Source organism: Leopardus geoffroyi, chromosome C1 (assembly GCF_018350155.1).
Source record: "Leopardus geoffroyi isolate Oge1 chromosome C1, O.geoffroyi_Oge1_pat1.0, whole genome shotgun sequence".
Taxonomy (NCBI): domain Eukaryota; kingdom Metazoa; phylum Chordata; class Mammalia; order Carnivora; family Felidae; genus Leopardus; species Leopardus geoffroyi.
In genome coordinates this window covers 118,574,218-118,600,192 of record NC_059328.1, presented here as the reverse complement: position 1 = coordinate 118,600,192, position 25,975 = coordinate 118,574,218, and the positions used below count along the sequence as shown (strand labels likewise).

General features: G+C 35.4%; 1 protein-coding gene and 1 pseudogene across 10 annotated transcripts in view; both read left to right on the top strand.

Annotated features, from left to right (window-relative positions):
• Positions 1-25,975, top strand: part of PTPN4 (protein tyrosine phosphatase non-receptor type 4) — a 237,290-nt gene that overhangs the window by 144,322 nt on the left and 66,993 nt on the right. For all 10 annotated transcript variants that reach the window (XM_045479514.1, XM_045479510.1, XM_045479513.1 and 7 more), the window contains 4 exons: positions 2,541-2,629; positions 13,197-13,260; positions 16,961-17,133; positions 23,295-23,363. In XM_045479514.1, the coding sequence (XP_045335470.1) occupies positions 2,541-2,629; positions 13,197-13,260; positions 16,961-17,133; positions 23,295-23,363 (395 nt within the window). The remainder of the gene's footprint in view (positions 1-2,540; positions 2,630-13,196; positions 13,261-16,960; positions 17,134-23,294; positions 23,364-25,975) is intronic.
• LOC123600288 lies at positions 25,614-25,740 on the top strand (annotated as a pseudogene).

Here is a 25,975-nt window from a genome sequence, read left to right as displayed (position 1 = left end):
CACTGACAGTGCAGAGCCTGCTTGGGATTCTCTCTCTCCGACCCCTTCCCCACATGTGTTTGTTCTCTCTCTCTCTCTCAAATAAATAAATAAACTTAAAATGCATATATATGTGTATATATATATATATATATATGTGTGTGTGTGTATATATATATAATTGTGTTATTTTATGGTAATCAATAAAACAGAGTAGGATCTACATTTATTTTATGCAGTCATGGCATACCTAACTTAAAAAAAATTTTTTTTTTTATATTTCTAGGCCACAGGATTTGTCTGCAAGTTTTTTGAAATTGTTGCAAATCTATAAAATTTTACAAATCTATATTGAAAAAAAGTCTGCATATAAGTGGACCCACACAGTTCAAACCTGTGTTGTTCATGGGTTAACTCTACAAGACACTTTTCTACACACCTAAGAACCCAATAGTGGTAAAAACAAAGGCCCTATGCTTTGCTACTTGGGTTCTACTAAAGAAGAGTAAAAAATAAATAGATTAAATAACATAATTTATAGCATAATATAGGTAGTAGTAACTGGTAAAAAGAAACACAAAGATATTTTAAAATAAGGTGGTCTTCATGCATTTTCCTGTACATCGGAATTAGTAGCATTTGTGTCCATTAAGGACATAACCCTTCTTTTTTTTCTTTTTTTTTTTTTATCTTGCTCACTTCTGGCATCACCTTGGGAATTGCCATTTCATATCTAGATAGCTATAATTTAAGAACTTGAGTTCCTAGAGAGCCTGAACATGTTTTGCTTTTTAGTTTTTAAACATGTTTTTCTGCCAACATAGCAGCTTGATTGATTTATCTATTTGTTGAGTTTGGTATATCTCTTTAATGTATTGGTTCTTCTCTAGTGCTTGGTGATCATTGGTTGTGTACTTCCTTTTGCATTTGTGATTCTTAGTCCACTTGCTTGTCGGCGTTCTCTTTGTTATGGCCTGCTTTAGGTGATGGTGGAGGAGAGAAGGAAAATATTGCCGCGAAACACATGCCTATAGTTTGCCTTTCTCAGTTTGAGGTTCTCCATCCATTCTGAGGATTGCTCTAATTTCTGTCCCCAGTATCCACACTTGGTATTTTAGATAAGCTGCACATACTTCCTTGTCCCATAATTCAGTCCAGACAGGGCAGTATTCTAGAGTTGGTAGGAGCTAATTACCTTAGCTGTTCTCTACCTGATCATCCTGACAGTAATTTGAGGGCTCCCTTTATTTCCTTCATCTGCTGTCTGTGAAATTGTATCTGTTGACTATACCTTCTTTCTGCCTCCATACAGAACTTTCTCTTCTGTGTTTAATTCAAGCTGTGGTCTTCTATAATTTTTTTCTCTCCTAAAATCTGATTTTATCCTCTTTATGTCTTTGCAAATTTCTCAAAATGTCTGGTCTATTGATTATGTACGTTCAAGCGGATTGTTTTTATGTATCTTCTGTGGTATGAGAGTGGGAGCAGAAGGAGCAATAGGAACATATATTACGTCTGCCATCTTGGCCCAAACTTCTAATTGATATTTTTTAAAAAATGATTTAAGAATCCTGACAGTGTACAATAATGCTGGTTATTGCTAAATAAGTTGGTCATACAGTACTCAGTGTTGTGTTACTTTGGCCATTGGTATTTATTTTCCTGTCACAGAAGTTAGTAAGTTTTTTTTATTTAATTAGAAGTTATTGAAACTACATTTTAAAGGATTTTTTTTCCTAGGGGCACAATTATAAAATCTTGATTATAATTTCATTAATTAGTTCTGTCTTCTGAGTATATGAATGGTAGCGGGTAAAGCATTGTTGCTAAATGCTAAAAGCATTAGCTTTCCTATAGGATGTTTCAAGTCAACTAGCAACACTCTTTCAAGGTTGATTCGCATCTGAGAAATTAATTCAACATTTTCTCAGTAGTACAGATTAGCTATTCAAGTTGGATGAGTTATCATGAAAACCCTTCCTTTCCTCAAAGCACAATTCAAATTTTCTTCTCCATAGTCATTCAAATTCTCCAACAGTTGTTCCCTACTCTACTGCCATGATTTTTTTGTTGTATTACATTAGTTATAGGATTTATCATTATATTGGAAATCTTGTTTTTTTATAGGTTACACTTCACTAAACTCTGAATTCTTCCATATTTTCTTTAATTTTGCAATTCTGACACTGTATTTACACAGCAATTAGGTTAGAATAATTTAGAAATGAAAGAATAGATCCTACTTCATCGTTCTACAGGGTGAGAAGGCCTTTGATTCCCTGTCTCAGAGAGTCAATTCCAGTTATACACTGTGGGGAATCCTGAGATCATTTTTTACTGTAGATAATGAATTTTAATATTGTAACATTTAAGTTTGATTGAAGTATGTTCTTTATCTTCGTGAGGTAAAAATTACTGTGTGGGTTTGTAAATATTATGCAATTATGTGCTGCCTTCAAATATGTTACATTGTGTTAAAAAAAATCCTTATCCTATTTTTAAAATATATATTTAACAAGAAAAGTCCAATATTTTAGATTTGTCATTTTCTTTTTTTGAAGGATCAAAGTAACAATGAAATTATGATTGGAGTGATGTCAGGAGGAATTCTGATTTATAAGAACAGGGTACGAATGAATACCTTTCCATGGTAAGAACTTCCATCAATATTTTTGCTTTTACCATTATATTACCAAATATAATAATTCATATTAAAGAAAGTGGTTGTTGAAGTATATTAATGTTGTCATGCATCTTATCCCACTTGAAATCTAGAGACTACCAAAATAATTAAATTGTTTATTTTAAAACTTGCTTAATCCAGACAAGGCAATATTTGTAAAGAATACTGCTTCATGAATTTTTCTCTTGGAGAATCTCTTAAATTTGTCCTATAGTATAGTAGCTAATACTGTCATGTTTACTCTGTGTCTTGCACCAGGCTGATTGCCTTATTATTTTTTCATTTTTTTTAAGTTTTTCAAAAAAAAAATTTAATGTTTTATTTATCTTTTTTTTTTGAGAGAGAGATAAACAAGAGCATGAGTGGGGGAGGGGCAGAGAGAGAGAGACACACAGGATCTGAAGCAGTCTCCAGGCTCTGAGCTGTCAGCACAGAGCCCGATGCAGGGCTCGAACTCGTGAATGGCAAGGTTATGACCTGAGCCCATGTTGGACTCTCAACCAACTGAGCCACCCAGACCCCCATTAGAAGTTTTATTTTTAAGTAATTTCTACACTCAGCGTGGGACTCAGACTCACAAACCTGAAATCAAGAGTTGCATGTTCTAATGACTGAGCCAGCCAGGCACCCATTCCATGATTGCTTCACGTTACAGTATTTCCTCTAAGTGCATTAAGTGAGGTTCCATTTTATCGGTTGGAGCATGGGTGTGGTTGCTGCATCTATGATCTGCTATTACGTGGTTTAAATTGGTGCTAGGAAAGTATGGTGGCTCCATGGGGTTTAAAACTCCTGTTTCTTCAGTTTTACTGCTCTGTTGTCCTTAGCATGTTGTCCTCATTGTCCAGGATGACTCACCCTCTGTATCCCAGAACGAGGAAAAAGAAGTAGGATCTGCCTCTTCCCTTTAAGGGGATAAGTTGAAAATCATAAAAATCACTTCGACCATATCTCTTATGCATTATATGAGCAGCTGCAGTTTTTTAAAATAAATGTAATGATTGTCTTTAGCAGAAGAAACAAATACATAAGAAATACATTGTATTACTCTGTTTCTCTTTACATCTTTTAAAAGATTTGGTCCTGATTTTTAACTATCTGTGATTTTTATTTAATAGGTTTTTGTAACTAGTCACTTTAATAACACTTTAATAGAAATATGATAAGTAACAGAAGCAGTTATTTTAGAAAATTGCCACAACTTTGTTTAAATAATAACAGTAAATTTCCTAGATGGGTCACAAAACCTTACGAAGCATAAAATACAAAAATTGATGAACATCATGAAAATTAAAGACTTTGCTCTTCAAGAGAGACTCTAAAGAAGATGAAAGAACAAGACACAGTCTTTTGTAAAATATATATTTGATAAAGGACCTATCAAGAATATATAAAGAACTTTAATAACTCAGTAGTAAGAAGACAATCTGATTAAAAAGAAGAGGCAAAATATTTGATTCCACGCTTCCACCAAAGGAGATACACAGATGGTACATGAGCACTTGACAAGATGTTCAATCATCAGTGAAATGCAAATTAAACCACAGTGAACTACTGCTCACACACAGAATAGCTCCACTTAAAAAAAAAAAAGTGACAATACCAAATGAGGGCAAGAAGCAAAACTCCTTAAATCTCATACGTTCCTGGTGAGAGTGCAAACTAGTACACCAACTTTGGAAACAGTTTGGCAGTTTCTTTAAAGTTAAACATAGATTTACCATATAATCCAGCATTTCTGTTCCTGGAAATTTACCCAAGAGAAATGAAAACCTGAGTTCATATGAAGAGTTTTACACTAATGTTCCTAGCTACATTATTTATAACACCACAAAACAGAAATGCAGATGTCCATCAGTTGGTGACAGAGGATTTATTTCCACAATCAATACTGTTCAGCAATAAAAAGAAATGAGCTATTGACAACACTAAACCATATGGATGCCTTGGCCTCAAAACTTTATGCCAAGTATAAGAAGCCAAACACAAACATATTCTTTGTTTCTATTTATATGAAATTCTAGAAAACACAAATTATAGAGACAGTAGACCAGTGGTTGCCAGGAACTGAAAATAGAAGGAAGCAGTTGACTGCAGAGGGACACAAGGGAATGTTTTGAGGCGATGGAAATGTTATGTGATGATTTTGGTGGGTGGTAGTTACATAACTGACTACATTTGTCAGAACTCTCTGAATTGTTCATTGAAGTTGGTATATTTCATTATATATGTCAATTACACTTCTACAAAGTCCATTAAAGAAAATTAAGTATCCTTTAGTGTTTCATATCAAATCTTTTATATGTTTGCTATATATCATTCGCTATATATCATTCAAACCATGATATGTTCAGAGGAGGATATAAAGACATGGCACCTGCCTATTAGTGGACACACAAGAATGAATTATACAGTTAATAACAATAAGAAAATATGTAATTAAAAGCCTCACTGTCAGTTTTTATAACAGTGAAATGGTAAATGTGCATTTTTTTTTAATATGAAATTTATTGTTAAATTGGTTTCCACACAAGTATCACCCAGTGCTCATCCCAACAGGTGCCCTCCTCAACACCCATCACCCCCCCTCCCCTCCCTTCTACCCCCCATCAACCCTGTTTGTTCTCAGTTTTTAAGAGGCTCTTATGTTTTGGCTCCCTCCCTCTCTAACCTCTCTTCTTTGAAATGTGCATCTTTGATTGTAATACATTTCTGATTTTACTAAAGACAATTTTAAAAATATTTTACTTTGTATTTTTATATTTTACATTTTTATATGAATTTTATATTTTATATAAATGTCAAAATTTGAAAAATTCTTTTCAGATAATATGGGATAAAATAATACAGTGATAATCTAAATTTTTCTGTAGTTTCAAAACCCTATATTGTATATTCCTTTTTTATTATAAGGATTCTAGAAGAGTTTTTGGCAAATTGTTTTGGAAACACAAAGGATACAGTTGCTCTAGGGAAATTTTTAATGGCTCTGTGATATGTGGAATGGATTTTAAAGGATGAATAGAAATTTCCTGAGTGAAGCAGGAAGTGTGGAAGAGGTAGGTGTGAATTTAAGGAATTCAGGTAGAGGTAGCAAACAGTAGCAGAGGCCGAATAGTAAGGGTATGACAAGTTGAGGAAATGAAGAGCTATTTGGTTTGGTTTCTCTTTCAGTTGTCTTCATTGAAGACAGAAATAAGGGAACAAAAATTTAGGAAGATATTGCTTACAAGAGAAATTAGATTCCAATTGTGAAGGATCCTACATATTCTGCTAAGGAGTTGGCATATTATTTTATTGGTAAATATGTTTAGAAACAGTTTAATATTGAGAAATATAACTCACATTTCCAAGTCTTTTTTTCTTTCTTTTTTTTTTTTTTAATTTTTTAATCTTTATTTATTTTTGAGAGAGAGAGGGACAGAGCATGAACAGGGGAGGGGCAGAGAGAGAGGGAGACAAGAATCTGAAGCAGGCACCAGGCTCTGAGCTGTCAGCATAGACGACTCATGAACTCAGAAACCATGAGACTGTGACCTGAGCCAAAGTCGGACACTTAACTGACTGAGCCACCCAGGTGCCCCTTTTCTTTCTTTATGTTTTTTTAATGTTTATGTATTCTGAGGTGGGGAGGGGCAGAGAGAGTGGGAGAGAGAATCCCAAGCAGGCTCTGTGTGCTGTCAGCACAGAGCCTGACACAAGGTTCTATCCTACAAACCATGAGATCATTACCAGAGATGAAATCAAGAGTCAGATGCTTAACCAATGGAGCCACCCAGGCACCCCACATTTCAAAGTCTTTACCAAAGTACAAGTTAGGTCATGCACACACAAAAAGATGTGAATGTTTAAGATATTGATTGGGAAGTATATACTGTTCATTTTAAATTTTATTTTCAAGAATTAAACTGAATAGGGGTCCCTGGGTGGCTCAGTCGGTTGAGCGTCCAACTTCGGCTCAGGTCATGATCTCACAGTCTGTGAGTTCGAGCCCCGCGTCGGGCTCTGTGCTGACAGCTTGGAGCCTGGAGCCTGCTTCAGATTCTGTGTCTCCCCTCTCTGTGCCCCTCCCCTGCTCATGTTCTGTCTCTCTCTGTCTCAAAAATTAAAAAAAAAACATTCAAAAAAATTTAAAAAAAAAGAATTAAACTGAATAGATGAGATTTAAAGTTGTTAAAGCTACTATATCTGAATCATCATGGAACATAAGTATTTCTTCTGATCCTCAGTACTCATGGCAGTACATACTACCACTGGGAGGACTAATTTAAAGCTATTTGACTAATTGTTGGAGACTGAGCAAAAACTGGCTTGAGAGATGAAAACTCCTGAACCCCAGCCTTACAAAGATGCCCACACTGTCATGAGTTTTACTATCACTAGGCATTCTACCAGGTTCTCAGGCTGAAGAGTGGAGAAAAATCCACTCCTGTTTGGAGGGCACGGTGGGGTGAGCAGAGAAGTAACAATTTTGAAACATGCTCAGAGCTTTCTTTTCTCCTTAACAAAGGTCTGCCCTCAAGGAAATCTATCTTAGCAGTACTTAACCAACATGGACTTTACCAAAGCATAACCAAAGTGGGGGAAGGAAATACCTTTTTTAGCCCCCACTATACCTCTTGTCTCACTTAAGGAGAGGGTGAGCTGAAAAGCACTGGAGGTCAGGGCCAAGTAGCACAGACCACCAAACCATGGAGACCTAATCATGGGTTTAAGAACAATTCCTCCCCAACCCTCACTTTACTACCACATCAAAGGGCTCCTGTATAATAACAGGGGATTACAATTTAAATAACTGCCAGACTCTGACTATTTAAGAAGGAGTCTCTAGGGAAACTGAAAGCCAACAGGGGAGACAAAAACAAGGAAACTAGAGGAAATAGCCTCACACACTTACCTCACAGAATGTTCCTTTGAAGAAACCATAATTTGATTGGTTTAGCTTCTGAAGGATTCATGCCTCCGGGCATTAGAGCAATGTGTTGGTAATTAGGGGAGTTTTACAGCTGAGTGTGCTTATTGAAAGAATGGGATGACTGGTACCACTGTCCTCTGAGGATTACTGTACGCATACCAGGAGACTATGTGCCTTCCTGAAGAGTAGCAGCAGAAGCTTAGCACTGGGAGTTGGGGGATATGGGTGGATTTCATGAAAATAATGCAACAAACACAATAGCAATCCGGGGTCAGGGTTGCATATATCTTTTTGAATTAGTATTTCCTTTCTATTTGGGTAAATACCCAATCGTGGAATTATTGGGTCATATGGTATTTCTATTTTTAAATTTTTCATGGGGCGCCTGGGTGGCGCAGTCGGTTAAGCGTCCGACTTCAGCCAGGTCACGATCTCGCGGTCCGGGAGTTCGAGCCCCGCGTCGGGCTCTGGGCTGATGGCTCAGAGCCTGGAGCCTGTTTCTGATTCTGTGTCTCCCTCTCTCTCTGCCCCTCCCCCGTTCATGCTCTGTCTCTCTCTGTCCCAAAAATAAAAAATAAACGTTGAAAAAAAAAAATTTAAAAAAAAAAAAAAAAATTTTTTTCAGGAACTTCCCTACTGTTTTCCACAGTGGCTGCACCAGCTTGCATTCCCACCAGCAGTGCACAAGGGCTCCCTTTTCTTCACATTCTCACCAACATTTATTTCTTATCTTTTTGGTTTTGGCCATTCTAACAGGTGGAAAGGGATATTGTGGTTTTGATTTGCATTTCCCTGAGGATTAGTGATGTTGAGCATCTTTTCATGTGTCTGTAGGCCATTTCGGTAGGTTTACTTTGGAAAAATGTCTATTCGGGTCCTCTTTTTTTAATAAGTTTGTTAATTAAATTTCTTTAACAAATACAGGCCTATTCAGATTGTGTATTTCTTCTTTTGTGAGTTTTGACGGATCGTGTCTTTCAAAGAATTGGCTCATTTTATTGAGATTATCAAACTTACGGGCATAGACTTCTTCATAGTATTCTTTTACTGTGTTTTTTTTAAGTTGTTGCTGTAATTCAAAAACCTTTATTTCATATTAATATAAATAAAACTTGATTTTCAGTCACTGTTTACTATGCTTTTAATTGTAGTGATGTCTACTCTTATTTCTGAATATTAGTAATTTGTGTACTTTCTTTTTTTCTCTTAGTCTGGCTCAATAAGTAGAGGCTTATTGATTTTATTAAATTTTCAAAGAGCTAGCTTTTGGTTTCATTGATATTCTCTGTTGGTCTGCTGTTTTCTTTTTCACTGATTTCTGCTCTACTGTTTTTCTTACTTTAGATTTAAATTGCTCTTCTTTTTGTAAAGTAGAAACTTAGATTATTGATTTTTGGTCTTTCTTCTCATATATGCATTCAGTGTCATAAAGTTCCTTCTAAATACTGCTTTTGCTGTGTGTCATCTATTTGGATGGGTTGTGTTTTCATTTTCATTTAGGTTAAATAATTTTTCATTTCTCTTGATTTCTTGTTTGATTCATGTTGTATTTATAGGTGTGTTATTTACTCTCCAGGCATTTTAGGATTTTCCAGTAGTTGTTTTTTCTACTGGATGTTCCAGTAGAAATCAGTAATTACTGATTTCTAGATTAATTCATTGTGCTTTGAGAGTAGATATTATATGATTTCTATCCTTTGAAATTTGTGAAGGTGTGTTTTATGGCTGAGAATATGGTCTATTTTAGTGAATGTTCCAAATGAGCTTGAAAAGAATATTTTTTCATGTTATAAGAAGTAATCTGTAAAGGTCAATTATATCCATTAAATTGATGATATTGTTGAGTTCAGTTATGTCTTTAATGATCTTCTATGTGCTGAATTTTTCCATTTCAGATAGAGGAGTGTTGAAGTCTCCAACTATGTTAGTTATTCATGTGTATTTCTTTGTAATTCTATCCATTTTTGCCTCTTGTAGTTTAATGCTCTGTTTTAAGGTGCATACACATTAAGATTTCATAATGTCTTCTTGGAGAATTTACCCCTTTATCATTGTGGAATGCCCTTTATCCCTGATAACTTTATTTGCTTTAATGTCTGTTCTTTTTGAAATTATTAGAACTACTCTTTTTTAATTTTTTTTCTTTTTGATTCTTTCTTTTTTAAGATGCAGTTGATGGTGCCTGGGTGGCTCAGTCTGTTAAGTGTCCGACTTCAGCTTAGGTTATGATCTCAATGGTTCATGGTTCAAACCTCACGTAGGGCTCTGTGCTGACAGCTCGCAGTCTGGAGCCTTCTTTGGATTCTGTTCCTCCCTTTCTCTCTGACCCTCCCCTGCTCGAGCTCTGTCCATCTCTCTCTCTCAAAAATAAATAAACAATAAAAAAAAATTTAAGATATAATTGACATATAACATTATGTTAGTTTCAGGTGTACAAAAATGATTCAGTATTTGTATATATTGCAAAATGGTCACTACTGTAAATCTCGTCAATGTCACTGCACATAATTACAATTCTTTTTTCTTGTGATGAGAACTTTTAAGATCTGTCTTAGCAACTTTTAAATATACAATACAGTGTTATTAACTATAGTCCCCATGATGGCCATTACAACGCTACTACTCCTGCTTCTCTTGATTAGTCTTAGCATGGTGTATATATATATATATATATACACACACACACATATATGTATATATATATATACACACACATATATATGTATTCAGGTTTTTTTAATGTTTATTTATTTTTGAGAGAAAGAGTGTGAGTGGGGGAGGAGCAGAGAGAGAGGGAGACACAATCTGAAGCAGGCTTCAGGCTCTGAGCTGTCAGCACAGAGCCCGATGCGGGGCTCAAACCCATGAACCATGAGACCATGACTTGAGCTGAAGTCGGACACTTACCGACTGAGCCACCCAGGCGCCCCAGCATGGTATATTTTTATCCATCTGTTTACATTTAACCTATATATGTCTTTATATTTAAACAACATACTGTTGTATCTTGTTTTTTGATCCACTCTGACAATGTATCTTTTAATTGTTGCATTTAGCCTTTTGCAATTTTTAAAGGATTTTTGATGTTTGTATTAGTATCTGCCATATTCATTACTTTTTTTGTTTGTTGCCTTTGTTCTTTGTTTCCATTTTTGTGTTTCCCTCTTTTTCTGCCATTTGTTATTTTAATTGAGCATTTTATATGATCTCATTTTCTCTCCTTACTTAGCTTATCAGTTTTACTTCTTTTTTTACTTGTTTTAAGTGGTTGCTCTAGAGTTTGCAGTTCTATTTATATTAGTCCAAGTCTACTTTCAAATGATAATATGCCACGTCACAGGTAGTGTGAGTACCTTATAATGAAATAATACTAATTTCTTCCTCCTGTCACTTGTATCATTGCTGTCAATCCTTTCACTTATTTATAAGCCTACAGAAGTATGTAACTTTATATATATATGATTATACATATATGATAGGTATATAAGCATACCTAATTGAATACATTGTTGCTTCTCTTATTTTGAAGAAAATGTTATATGTTAGATCAGTTAAGAATATGAAAAATCAAGTTTTTATTGTAATGTCACTTACTCCTTCTTCACTGTTTTACCTTTCTTTATATAGATCCAAGTTTTGGGCCTATATTAATTTTTTCTTTTAACATTTCTTGCAAGGCAGGTCCGTGGCAATAAAGTCCCCCTACTTTTATTTGAGAATGTCTTTATTTCTCATTCATTTGTTAAAGGGTAATTTCAAGAATACAAAATAAGGGGTTGGTGGTTTTTTTCTCTCAATGCGCTCTTTATGGTTTTGGAGAAGTTGGATGTAATTCTTCTTACCTTTGTTCGTCTATAGGTAAGGTGTTTTTTCCTTTGGCTTCTGTCAAGATTTTTTCTTTATCTTTGATTTTCTGTAACTTAAAAGTGATATGCCTAGGTGTGTTTTTTTAGGCATTTATCCTGTTTGTGTTCTCTTGAGCTTTCTTGATCTGTGCTTTGATGTTCGGTGTTAATTTAGGGAAATTCCTTAGTTATTTTGGTTTCAGACATTTCTTCTGTTACTTTGTTCTCCTTCTGGTATGTTCATTACCATATGTTACTGTATATTGCATCTTTTGTAGTTGTCCCACAGTTCTTGGATAGCCTGTTCTTTTTACATCCTTTTCTCTTTGCTTTTTGGGTTTGGGGGATTTTACTGATATATCCTCTATCTTAGAGATTATTTCCTCAGCTTTGTCAAGTGTACTAATAAGGTCGAAATGTATTGTTTCTGTTACAGTGTTTTTTACCCATAGCATTTTCTTGAAGTTCTTTCTTACGATTTCCATCTCTGTACTTACATTGCCCATTTGTTCTTATATGCTTTTTACTTTATTCTTTAAAGTCCTTAGCATATTAATTGTAGATGTTTTAAATTCCCAGTCTGATCATTCCAGCGTCTCTTCCATGTCCGGTTCTGTTCTGTTTCTTCACATCGTGTTTTTGCCTTTTGGTATGCCTTGTAACTTTTTCTTGATAACCAGATATGGTATTTTAAAGGAACTGCTGTAAATAGACTCTTAGTAATGTTGTCAGGTGTTGGGGAAAGGCAAGTGTACTGTATCCTATGAATAGCCCTCAGTGTTTTAGTGAGCCTGTGCCTCTAGACTGTGAGCCTCACAAGTGTTTCTCGTTTTTTTTCTCCCTGCTAGGTGGGATAGAATGGTTAGAGTGAGCTGGAGTTGGTTTGGCTTCCCCAGGCTAGTTAAGCTTTGGTAGTAGTACCCCAGCAGGTTAGGATTTGTCTAACTAGTTACTCCTGAAGGACCTTATTAAGAACAGAGTGCTCTGGTGTATTTCAAGATGGTTCCTTTCCCCTTCTCTTGCTGGAAACCCAAGGGTATTTTTCTCTGACATTTACCATGCGAACCTGACGGAACTGCTAGAGGTAAATCTTAACAATATTGCAGGAGCCCCCTGTATGACTGGGTGCCTCTGGAGTTTTTAACTCTGGAAGTTGGCTACACGGAGCCTCCAACAATTCTTAAATTACGGTTCAGGTTTTACTGCCTTGGCACTGGTTCGTCTGGCAGTTTCTGCTCGTGAGTCTCTGCTCTGGTAAGCTGCAGCTCTCTGCATGCACTTGTTGGTCTCAGGCCTTGAGGGTAGCAGTTTGCCCTGTGCCCTCCTGTCTCTTATGGAGCCAAGAAGAGTTGTTGGTTTTTCAGTCTGTTGAGCTTTGTACTTAATACATTGGAGTGGTGATTTCTGAGTTCCTTACAGAACCAGAAAACTACTTGTAGTTTTAAAAAGTAAATAACTATGTTGTTGGTATATCTTGAAATTTTAATTTGTGATATGTGTTTTTATGTATTTCTCTAGAGCTGAAAATTAGAAAATGTATAGTTCACAGCAAATGTTCTGATAAAACTTTATTCAATTGAGTATATAGATTCTAATTATTTTTCATGAAGCACCAGAATCTTTAGATTATTTATGTAATGTGTGTATATATGATTAAATGTTCAGAGGTTACCATATATACAGCTAAAAGATTATTTTTTGAATTATTTTCTTAAGTTACTGTTTTTATCTTCATTCAGTATTATAAACACTCCAATTCATTCTTTTTATCCAGGTTGAAGATTGTAAAAATTTCTTTTAAGTGCAAACAGTTTTTTATTCAACTTAGAAAAGAATTGGTGAGTGATGATCTTAATCATTATTAATATAAATGAATATATTTATAAAATTATTTGTATAAATATAAATAACATTTATATAAACAAATAGTATTTATATAAGTGAAGTCTTCAGAAATGAAGTCATTCGTGGCCAGACTCTCAGTGTGAGGTTGATAACTGCCCACCGATTTAGTTAATTCACATTTTATGACAGTGTTTATTTCCCCAGTGTTACTGTGGTTCTGATTTAAAAAGTTCTTCTAAATAACCATTCTGCTCTCTTTTGAACTTTGAAACTGATCTCAATTGTGATGTTCATTGTCAGTTGCCAGGGTCTAGTCATGAAGGTGGTAACTGAGCATTTTCTATGTTCTTTTTTTTTTTTTTTTTTAACTGATCTACAACACTTTCTTTCATATATATGCTCATTTCATTTTAGGGAAACTGAGTGTTTAGTTTTGTTTCTAGTTCATGAATGTATAGTACATTTCCTCCCTTTGTGTGAATGGTGGTGTCCTTTTGTATATTAAATACAACACATTGAGTTGTCATGGGAAAGAATTTCATCTTGTAAATGATTTTCTCTATTTAACCAAATTAAACTAATTTTATCCTTTGACTTAAAATATTTCTTACAAATTGTAACAAATTAATGCAGATTTCAAGGGAGTTGTATGTGTGTGTAAAATGTATTTGAAATCTTAAAAATATTTGAATCAACTGTATCTTATCAGCAACTATGATTTCCCTTTTATCCTCACAAAATATGAAAGTTTTTTTCTATAGAGTTTTATTGAAACACACAGAAAAGTGTATAAATATTAAGTATAGTGTTTGGTAAGTATGTAATAATATATCATGTTAATATGTAGAATGTTACTGTCACCTTGGTTTTATTGCTGATGGATCTGATGCTCATTTGCTGTCATTAACCTTTCTGAAAGGTAAATACTGATCACCATGGATTAGTTTGCCTATTTTTGAACTTTAAAAAATGAATCATACATAATGTTCTCCTGTTGTGTACCTTCTAACCTTAACATTATGAGATTCATCCATATTGTTGCACATAGCAGTACTTTGTTCTGTTGCTACATGGTGTTCTGTTGATTGAATATACCATAAATTATTTATTCTTATGTTAGTGGATACTTTTGGCATTTCCAGGTTGTGACTATTAAAACTAATGCTGCTAATGAACATTTTTGTATATGTTTCAAATCTTATCTGGAAGCCTCTACTTCTCTAAAATACTTTACTTTAAATCATTATATTGGTAGAAGGCAATGTAGAAGTCAACTTTCTAATTTTTTCCCATTAATAGTACTATTGTTACTACTAATAGTAGTTGTGGTATTTAACATTTATTGAGGTCTTACTCTGTGTCTGATAATCACACAATCATTTTCATAGCATTTAATCCTCAAACCATTCTGTGAGGTAGTATATCATTTAGGAATGTGTTTAGCCACAGATATTATCAACAAAAGTCATCTAACAACTGATCTGAGACTGTATATGGCCGTAGTCTGTAGAATGTCGTTTTGTTAATGTTTTCTCTCAGGAACATCTTTTTAAATACCCACACTTGATAGAAACTACTTATCTCTTAATACAACATTTTATGTGTATTGTTTACAAAATGTGGATTTTGTTATAATTTATTACAGATTGTCCAAGTACAATTGGTAGAAAGCCAGAATCACACATAGACTTTTTGAAGTATGCAAAGTGTCAAAAAAGGTAGAACATAAATGATTCTTAGATGTTGCTTCTGCAGAGTATTGCTGTGTAATGCTCTGTGTGAGACCTAATCAATATTCATGGCATATGGTACAGCATGTAAACTACTTGTTAGTGCATACAAAGCCACTGTTAAGCACAGGTAAAAATTTTTGGTGATCAAGAAGTGTATTTTAAGCATATTATCTTCTAAAATAGTAGTTTAATATTTATTTTTTTTTAATTTTTTTAATGTTTATTTTTGAGAGAGAGAGAGATAAAGCGTGAATGGTAGAATACAGAGAGAGAGGGAGACACAGAATCCGAAGCAGGCTCCAGGCTCTGAGCTGTCAGCACAGAGCCCAATGCGGGGCTTGAACCCATGAACTACAAGGTCATGACCTGAGCCGAAGTCAGATGCTTAACCGACTGAGCCGCCCAGGTGCCCCAGTAGTTTAATATTTATATGTGGGCATCTTACTATATTTTAGTTATGGAAATGTTATCATACCTTTTGATAGGCAAACATTTCTTTAACAAGGCATAGAAAACCTTAAAAGAAAAGATCAGTAACTTGGACTGTGTTAAAATTAAGAACTATATTCATCAAAAGATAGCACGAAGGGAGTGAAATAGCACAGTGTATATCTATAATACACACGTACCCACATCCTTGGTTATATATCCAACCCAGTCCAAAGATATGCTACTGACTTGAACAGATACTTCAGAAATGAAGACAGCCACGTGGCCAGTAATGTGAAAAGGTGTTGAACCTCTGTGATCATCAGGGGAGTACAAATTATAACCAAAATGTGATACTTCTACACATCCACAGGAATAGTGTAGAGAAGAGATTGGTAAGCCAGTGGTTGGTGAGTTAGAGGATATACGGCCGGTGGGAGGGAGTATATATTGATCTGACTGTTTTGGAAAACTGTTGGGCATTATCTACTAAAGATGAACACGCATATCTTATCCAACAACAGAAATGTACACACATGTGCATCAGACCACATACAGGAATATACATAGCAATATTTTTATATCCTGAAACTGGAAAAACAAAGTATCTGTCGACAACAAATGGATAAACTGACATATTCATATGATAAAATATTACACAGAATGAAAATTACTGTTTCACAACCATATGGATGTATATAGAAACAGAATACTAAAAAGAATTCAAACCTTAAGACACATATGTATGATTCCATGTACATAATTTAGTTCAAAAACAGTCATAACTAATCTGTAGTGATAAAAGTCAGAAGAGTGATTACCTTTGCAAAGATAATCTGGTAGAAAGGGGAGATACTTCAGATTTACCTTTGAGTAAATAATAATTCATTTGCTAGTAATAATCCATTTCTTGTTCTGGTTGGAAGTTAAATGGTTGCGTTCATTGTGTGAATACCAGAGCTATACACTTAGAACATGTGTGACTTCCTGGATGTAGTTTGCTTCAGTAAAACCATTTAAAAAGTAATTTGTGCCAAACTTTTAGAGAAAAATTAAGGAAATGCTTCTATTATGTTGCTACTTATTTTAAAAATTCGAGTTATATAATAGTGTTTATAAGTGCTGAACATTCCTATGTACTTGCAGTCTACACAGATATACAAATTTTGAGATGGTTTTAAAAGGTGTATGTATCTTATAGTTTAATTTATGTTCCAGGATTATATTTTGAAATAGAATTATAGCTAGTAAGCTTTAAAAACAGACATATATCCAATTTTAAGCTTATTTGTAGCTATATTGTAAAATAAAAGTTCCTAAGAGTTGTAATATTACTGACTGAGGTGAGGTCCACATTTTGCAAACCTTTCCATTTATTTTACTGCCTTTTTATTGGATAAACAAAAAAGGGGCTGTGCTACAGGGATTAGTGTTTGTAAGGCTAGAATGTTTATCTGTAAAAAGTAAACTAAATGGAGCATTAGATCCTGATGTTTTCCTGGTATTCTCTGCATTTTGTCATTTACTACAGCACGAATCTAGAGAAACGTTATTGGGATTTAATATGGTGAATTACAGAGCATGCAAAAATTTGTGGAAAGCATGTGTAGAACATCACACATTCTTCCGTTTGGACAGACCGCTTCCACCTCAAAAGAACTTTTTTGCACATTATTTTACATTAGGTTCAAAATTCCGGTACTGGTAAGTATTGCTCATGCACTAATGCTTTATTATTGGATTTTTCCTCACTGTAAAATAAACGTGTATTTTATTGAGTCATAGAATGTTTATTATTTATACACCCTACCGAGTCAGAATCTCTGTGGCGTGTGGCCCCTTTGTCTATATCAGCCAAAAGTTTAAAGGTTCTTGTGCCATATGGGAGAAACCTCTCCCATTGACTATAATTTTGATCATTCTTCTCAAAGGTAAATCAATGATATTTAATTATTTACATTCTAGACATCTATAATTTCCATTATGTCTTTGTTAAACATTTACAAGAAAACTTTTCTTTGTTCTAAGACACCTTTGTTTGTAAAAGCAAAGGTATCTTCTGCATGAACATGTAATTTATTGGTTTCCCTCACTATCCAAAAGTAGAATGTCCCTGTAAAACCTTTCATAAGCCAAATGGCATACATGAAGAAGCCATTACCATTAATCTATAATGGTAAACTTTTTTAGCATTCTCAGACCCCCAAATCAAGATAAAGCACAGATGCTCACAGACACAGTTCAGAGCGTTGGTGGCTTACTGCTGAGATGCTGAGTGTACTCCCTGGGAAGGAACTTGGGGCAGGGGACGGGGGCAGTCTTGCTGCTTGCGGGGTGTGCTGCCTCTTCAGTGGCTCGCTGCAGAACAGATGCTGAGTGCTGGGTTTTCCTTATATTGTACAAGCATAGTGGCGTGACACAAGCTTACAAAAAGCAGGGGATACCTGTACTTTGCTTTTTTATGTATGAGTTTGTTGAACCCTTTATTATAAAGAGTTCAAAACAGCTGTTCTGCAAAAATTACATTTAGTCATTGAACAATAACCCCAAATTTCTTTTCCTAAAACTGTCTTATTACTATTTTATCTTTTCCTAAAAGAAACAGTCTTTGGGGGATAATTCTAAATTTGGAGAAATTCTGATTAATTTTGCCTCTGGAATTCTTACAAGACTCAGGAAAGCTAGTTTTTAAGTGCAGCCTGGTAAGAATCAGGTAGAAAAAGTCATTCGTAATCTCTGCTAAAACAAGTGTTATCCATTTTTGTTTCTGCTTCATAAAATAATATTTTCCATCTTCAGTAAATAAAACCTTTCATCATTACGTGTTAGATTAATTCATGTTATATATTCATGCAGAAAATATTTAGATGTGGTCCAAAAAAGATTTGTATTGTAAATCTCAGAATTTATAAATGCCAGTTTGTAATCTCAGAAAAAATAACAGCATAAAGCTTAGTATAGGATATACTATTAAAAATATATGCTCCCCCACCCCCAGAGCAACCCCCAAATTCAGTAGCAACACTTAAACAGAATTAGGAAATTTTTAGCTACAAAAAAAGGTACAGCAGATTCTTTTTTGTTTTTTAATGTTTTTTTTTTTTAACGTTTTATTTATTTTTTGAGACAGAGAGAGACAGAGCATGAGCCGGGGAGGGGCGGAGAGAGAGGGAGACACAGAATCGGAAGCAGGCTCCAGGCTCTGAGCCATCAGCCCAGAGCCCGACGCGGGGCTCGAACTCACGGACCGCGAGATCGTGACCTGAGCTGAAGTCGAACACTTAACCAACTGAGCTATTCAGGCACCCCTCAAATTCTTTAATAGATGTAAAGCAGTTCAGGTTTTCTCTTTCTTCTCAGTAAGCTTTGGTAGTTCATGTTTTTCAAGGAATTCATCTATTTTCTCTAAGTTGTTGAATTTTTTGGCATAAAGTTTATAGTATTCTTTTTAATATCTCTTGAATCTGTAATAATATCATTTCTTTCATTCTTGATTTTGGTAACTTGTACCTTCTCTCTTCTCTTTCCTTGATCTGTCTTTGCTAGAGGTTTATCAGTTTGGATTAAAAACTCTTAAACAGGGTACCTGGGTAGCTCAGTCGGTTAAGCATTTGACTCTTGATTTTGGCTCAGGTCATGATCCCAGGGGGTCGTGGGATAGAGCCTGGGATCAGGCTCTGTGCTGAGTGTGGAGCCTGCTTAAGATTCTTTTTCTCTCTCTTTCACCCTCTGACTTTCTTCCCCACCTGACTTACACATGCTTTCTCTCTCTCTCTAAAAGGAATAGAAAACAAAAAACTTTTAAACATTGTTAATGCCAAATAAAACTTTATTCAGGCTTATGTGTAGCTGGGAGTCACCCTTTGTCTACCAAGTCTTCAAGGAAAAAAAAAGTGACTGAAAAATCTTAAACTTACCAGTTTGCCATTCAAGTCTAAAGTCAATAAACATTATCAAATATACAAAACCTCACAGAATATAACATCTGTGAGTCCATCTAAAAAATAATGCTTTTTTAGGGGCTCCTGGGTGGCTCAGTCGGTTAAGCGTCCGACTTCGGCTCACGTCATGATCTCGCGCTCTGTGAGTTCAAGCCCTGCATCGGGCTCTGTGCTGACAGCTCAGAGCCTGGAGCCTGCTTTGGATTCTGTGACTCCTCCCCTCTCTCTGCCCCTCCCCTGCTCATGTTCTGTCTCTCTCTGTCTCTCAAAAAATAAATGTTAAAAAAAAATTTTTTTTAAATAATGCTTTTTAAAAAGATTTTACTTTTGGGTGATCTCTACCCCCAATGTGGGGCTATAACTCACAGCCCTGATATCAAGAGTCACAAGCTCCTCTGACTAAGCCAGCCAGGTGCCCTCTAAAAATGTTTTAATAATAAAATTAACCCACAAGAGATAAGTCAACATGACTCAAGAAGAATCTTGGTAAAAGAACTAAGAATGAAGCTTAAGTCCTTTAAATATAGACCTAATCCTTGACAACTGTCAGAATTATGACTATAGAACAGAATTAAAATGCTATAAACTTTGATAAAGTGAAAATAACAATAGAACTAAGAAAACAAGAGAGTAGTCGAAGTACAAGAAACCATGTTAGCAAAAATTAAATGGTAACAACACCAACTCCTTAAGCTTGTCCTGGTCTGTCTTTCTTACCATGTATATACATGTATTTATGAGTGGCAGTCTTTTTCTTCTTTCAGTTCGAGGGAAATTAGTTTAATACTGTTTTCATGAAAAGTGGCGTATATCGCATAATCACACAGTTAATAGAATTGTGTCCATTTTTATAGCATTTTCTACGTATATAGAGAGTTTTAGAATGATTTTTACCACTCATAATGGAGATTATTTCTTAGGGATAAGACTGGCTAAATTTTTTTTAAAAATCTTTTTGTTATGCTTTTCTGTATTGCTGAAATTACCTATAATGAGCCTGTATTCTCTTACCAATCAGCATTTTCTTTGTTTAAAGATAACTATCCTGCTGTCAGAATTTGGTATTCTTAGATTATGGTATATTCATGTTGTTCTAGTAATAATACTAAACTCCTAATGAACCATATTATGGATAATATAAAATATAAACCTTTAATTGCCCCATCGTATTTCAATTTTTTTAAAAGTTTTATTTATTTAAGTAATCCCTACACCCCATGTGGGGCTCGAACTCATGACCCTGAGATCAAAAGTCACATGCCTTTTTGACTGATACAGCCAGGCCCCCCCATATTTCAGTTCTATCTTTATGTTTTTATTATGAAATTCAAGTTGTTAATCCAGCCTTTTGAGTAATAGTGTCTCATTTGAGTCCTCTTCGGTGGTAAATTAATGTATCAGGGAAACAGAAAGTCTTTTTGATTTTTCTAATAAAAACAATTTAATTAAGGAAGTTGGTTACACAGGTATTAGGCTGGCAAAGCAAAAGTGAGAAAGAGGGTTATAGTGAAGTAACCAGGAGGAATGGATAGTGCTTAAAGATCAGAAGCTTGTGTTACATCTAGGCTGGAGTCCATAAGCCTAGACCTGCTACTCCACTGTTAGAACCACTGTCACAGTCAGTTCTGGATCTGCCCAATAGGTGCTGCCTTGACCAGGGGTGGTATATAACATTGGCAAGGTGTGATTTCTCTTAGTGTCCTATTCCCACTTCTGTTACAGCAGCTACCAGCATTTGTCAGTCTCCGGCTTTTGACTTACATTTACTTTTTTTCTGATGGGAGATCAGAAAGTAGAGTAAGAGAAAGCCAGCTTACAAAGGAATCTAGAAAATAGTTTGCTGACTGGGAGCCTCCTATGAAACTTAGTGGATCATGGAAGAACAGGATTGAAGCCCATGACAGCTCAGTTAACATTAAATTAAATTAGTGTGTGTAAGTAAACCATACATGTTTATAGTTGTAAAAGTTTTGTTTGTAGTCCTTTCAAACTTTAAAAAATATATCCAAAGCACTTTAAAAAATTTTTTTTAATGTTTTATTTATTTTTGACAGAGAGAGACACAGAGCATGAGCTGGGGAGGGCCAGAGAGAGAGGGAGACCCAGAATCCAAAGTAGGCTCCAGGCTCTGAGCTGTCAGCACAGAGCCAGACATGGGGCTCGAACCCACTAACCGCGAGATCATGACCTGATCTGAAGTCAGATGCTCAACCGACTGAGCCACCCAGGCACCCCTATCCAAATCACTTTTTTAAAAATGTTTATTTATTTATTTTGAGGGAGAAAGCACGAGCAGGGGAGGAGCAGAGAGGAAGGAAGAGAAAGAATCCCAAGCAGGCTCCACTGTATCAGTGCAGAGCCTGACACTGGGCTCAATCCCACGACTGTAAAGCACTTTTTAATCATCAAAATGATCAATAATCTTATGATTGAGGTAGGAATGGCAGCATGACAGGTGTTTATCTGGACACAGTCCTGTCTATACTGAGTATGCATTAAATAAAGATTTCTGTCTGTCATAATAAACAGTGGTTAGAAATACTAGAACTATTACAATACTTACAATATTGAAATATTATTTAGGCTAAGAGATGGAATTTGGAATATTAAACGATTTATTATTTCCTCCATGAACGTACCCAAACACACATCTTTATTATCTCTGTTCCAAAATATCCAAGGGATTAAAATCATTCTTCTAATGCGGAAATAGAAAACAATAATGAACCTCAACTCGTTACCTTGTTCACAATTGCAAGTATAGTTTATCCTTCTTAGAGGAAATATATTTTCTTAAAAAACTTCAACGTACCTAAGTTTAAAAATCATGGTTATGTTTTGGACTTTTCCTTTAAAACATCAACAGATAGGGGCCTCTGGGTGGCTCACTGGGTTAAGTGTCTGACTTTAGCTCAGGTCATGATCTCACGGTTAGTGAGTTGAAGCCTGGTGTGGGACTCTGTGCTGACAGCTCAGAGCCTGGAGCCTGCTTCGGATTCTGTGTCTCCCTCTCTCTCTGTTCCTCCCCTGCTTGCACTCTGTGTGTGTGTCTCTCTCTCAAAAATAAATATTTAAAAAAATTTTTTGAACTTCAACGGATAGACCATTCTGTTCACATTTATCTATACTTATTTATGGAAGATGATCTTAAAATTGTTTGCTTTGCTTTGGAAACCTACATTTGGCTGCTTTTATATGAATTAGATATCTACAAATGTAAATGGTTCTATTTGATATACTAGACATTTATGTCTGTTCACACTTAAATAATATGATGTGTCAAGTAGCAAATTCTCTGAAAACCAAGTTTTTAGTAACAAATAAGTTCTGAACACCTTGGTTTACCGTAGAGGAGGCTCTATTTCCATGCATAAACTGTGTGCCTGCTAGACAATTCAGCTTCAAGGCAAATTGTAGTGCCCAACTCCCAGTGATTTTTCAGTCCTTAGTTCCTCCCTGTTTATCAAAGTCCAGAGTTGCCTGTGTCTGGACAAGGAAGGATTTGAGAATATAACCAGTCTTTGTATCTGTGATCATTACCAGTAGACAAGGAAGAAAAGCCCAAGGAAAGAGCAGCTTTTTAAGATTCCCTGTGTTCTCCTTCATTAAGGAGTAGTAGAGACACTAGCTAAACCACCGACCAACCTGTGGGGTGAGAGTGACAGTCATTCTCAAATAAAAGAAGTATCTAAAAATGAAGTGTCTGTGGAACACATCTTTGTTCATTAATTGGAAGAGCTATAGATAAGCTTCATCCATTCAGGTGGAGCTGGAATTCAGTCCATTCATTTCTTCTTCTCTGCTCCCTTTTCTCTGCTACAAATTTGTCTCTTATGAAGTTGTAATATAATCATGTTGTATGTTGTTATTTTATCTTATAATTTTCCTTAAGGTTTTATTATTGTGCATGTTTATGTATTTCAGTGGGAGAACTGAAGTCCAGTCAGTTCAGTATGGCAAAGAAAAAGCAAATAAAGACAGGGTATTTGCAAGGTAAGCTGCCTCTATTTCAGTGTTTGAATTTTTTTAAAAGAAAGATTAAAATTACTAAAAACTCTTTTTCCAGATGTGATTACAGAATTATCACATGATCCTTTATTTAATTAAACAATAAATTATGTTGAGGGAGTAATGAAATAATTTGTCTAGTTTATTCATTGCCCCCCCGCCCCCACATTATTTTAATGTGAGCTAAATTAACCCTGTATCAAGCATTGTAGTTCTGACCAGGCTGAATCAAATACTACGTTATTCATGTAACGTATTTGGGAAAGTTTATTTCCTTTATTTTTTTAACATTTTTGAAAAACATAATGATTAATTTCATGTATTATTCAGCCCATTTCCATTTTTTTTTTACATCATCTTGTTGAGAAAAGTTAATTTTGGTGGAGTGCCATTTAGTTATCTTCATATTTTTAGGAGCTATTGTTTTCAAGCAAGTTGAAACAACATGATGAAGTTTATGTTTTAGAAAATAGTTTTATGAGCAATGATGGAGAATGGATTGGAAGTAAGGACCCGGTGCTAAGAGACCAATTAGGTTATTGCAGTAATCCCAGTGAAAATAATGAAGGCCTGACCTAAAACATTGGTGATGAAATGGAGACTAGGGGCCAAATTTGAGGAATATTTTGCAGGTAGAACTAACAGAAGTTGTTAAATCACTTAGATGGAGGTGTGTTAGAGATAGGAGTATCTGGAGAGACCGTCAGATTTGAGTGACAGAAATGGACAAAGGGATACAGGAAAGAGAACAAATTTGTAACGGAAAAAGTAGTTAACCTGGCACAAGTCTAGTTTGAGATCCGTGAGCAGCAGTCTAACAGGATTATCCAATAAGTGGGAGGGAGGAGGAGTGACCAAATTGGTGGCAGCAAATATTTATTGAGGACTTACTCTTCTGAGCGTGTGTCAGGTCCTGGGAATAGAATGAAGAACGGGACACACGTCTTAGCCCCCTGGAGCTTAAATTCTGATTGGTGCAACAGATATCTAATGCAAGTAACGGATTGAGCCAGTGCAAGGCCGTGGAGCTGGAGCCTGCTTGTCATGTTTGAGGAAGAGTAGGCAGGCCAGTAAGGGAGCAGCAGTAGAGAACATGTTAGGGAGGTAAGCAGCAGCCAGAACTTGTATGACCCCATGTTCAAAATAGTAAGGACTTTGTATTTAAGGGAAAGCCAGTGGGGACTGAGAGCATTGAAGAGATATAAAGGGACTTGGACTTTTAAGAGTCTGGCAGAGTTGTTTTGTTTTATAGTGGTAATCTGAAGTATTTACAAATACCGTGACTTCTAGGATTTGCTTCAGAATCATTGGGGTGAGAGGGTTCAGGTAAATGTAGGGGCGAATGAAACAAGGTTGACCGTAATGATAATTGTTGAACCTGGGTCCTGAATGCAGTGTTTATTAAATTATTCCCTCTACTTTTGTTTATATTTAAAGTGTTCCATAGTAAAATATGGGGGGTTAGGGGATCACTCTGGCTGCTGTGAGAGAATCCGTTGTATGGGCATGTGAGTGGAAAGAGGATAACCAGTTAACCTAAGAGTGGCTAACGTTTATTTTGTATTTATCTGGGCCAGAGAATTTTTGTGTATTATCTCACAGTCCCCATAGTTCAGTGAGGTAAATCCCATTACAGATGAGAAAACTGAGCACAGCACATTTGAATAATTTACCTGAAGTATTAAGGGATTCTCACACAGGCCTCCCTGTTCTCAGCCACACTTTTACCCTCTACAGAATAGGTTTGCTGTTCTGCATGAGATAGGTGAACGCTTGGCTGCTCTGTCTCAGAGATGTGAGAGACAACCTTTATTGTCTGTCTCCCCCACTAGAATGCAGGCTATATGAGGGTGGGAGTTTTATCTGTTTTTTTCACTGCACTAGACCCAGCTCTTTTAATAATGTGTGCAGTATGGTAGATGGCTTTTAAATGAAGCATGTTTTTTCAGTGGAAATGGCTTACAGAGGATAAGTCCTTAAAGAGTTCATGTGTTTGGTATCTCCTGTCATAGGAGGCATAAGAGTTTTAATAAATTTTAATGAGAAATTTTTGCTTTGGCTTTTATTTTAATTTTACCCTTAGCCTTTATCAAAAAGACCTTCCTGTTTTGTGTTTCTAGAGTAAAAGGAGTTTTTGGTTTTTTTCTTTTCTCCAAAAGTAAAAATTGTTTTATTGTTTTTTTTTCTGCTCATATAAGTGATACTTCATTATTTGTTAAAATTCCAAATGCCAGTAATTTTACCTGGCAGGGGAGATAACCATGATCGCAGAGATGGTTCTCTCCGGGAGAGGCTTGTCCATGGTGCTCAGGCCATTCTGATTCCTGCAGTTCCCCCAAACGTGGGAAACTCAACCGTGTTCGAGGTTTCCCCTGTCTAAAATAAAGAAAAGAAAAATAAATAAATTAAAATTCCAACATGCCAAATAACATAAAAAAAATTATGACGCAATACAATTATGTTAAATAATTTTTGGTACTTACTATTTAAGGTTTTGCCATGTGTATACTCACAGATATGTATCTGTATATATCCGACAAGGCTGAATCAAATATTACTACATATATATATATATACACATATATATATATATATAT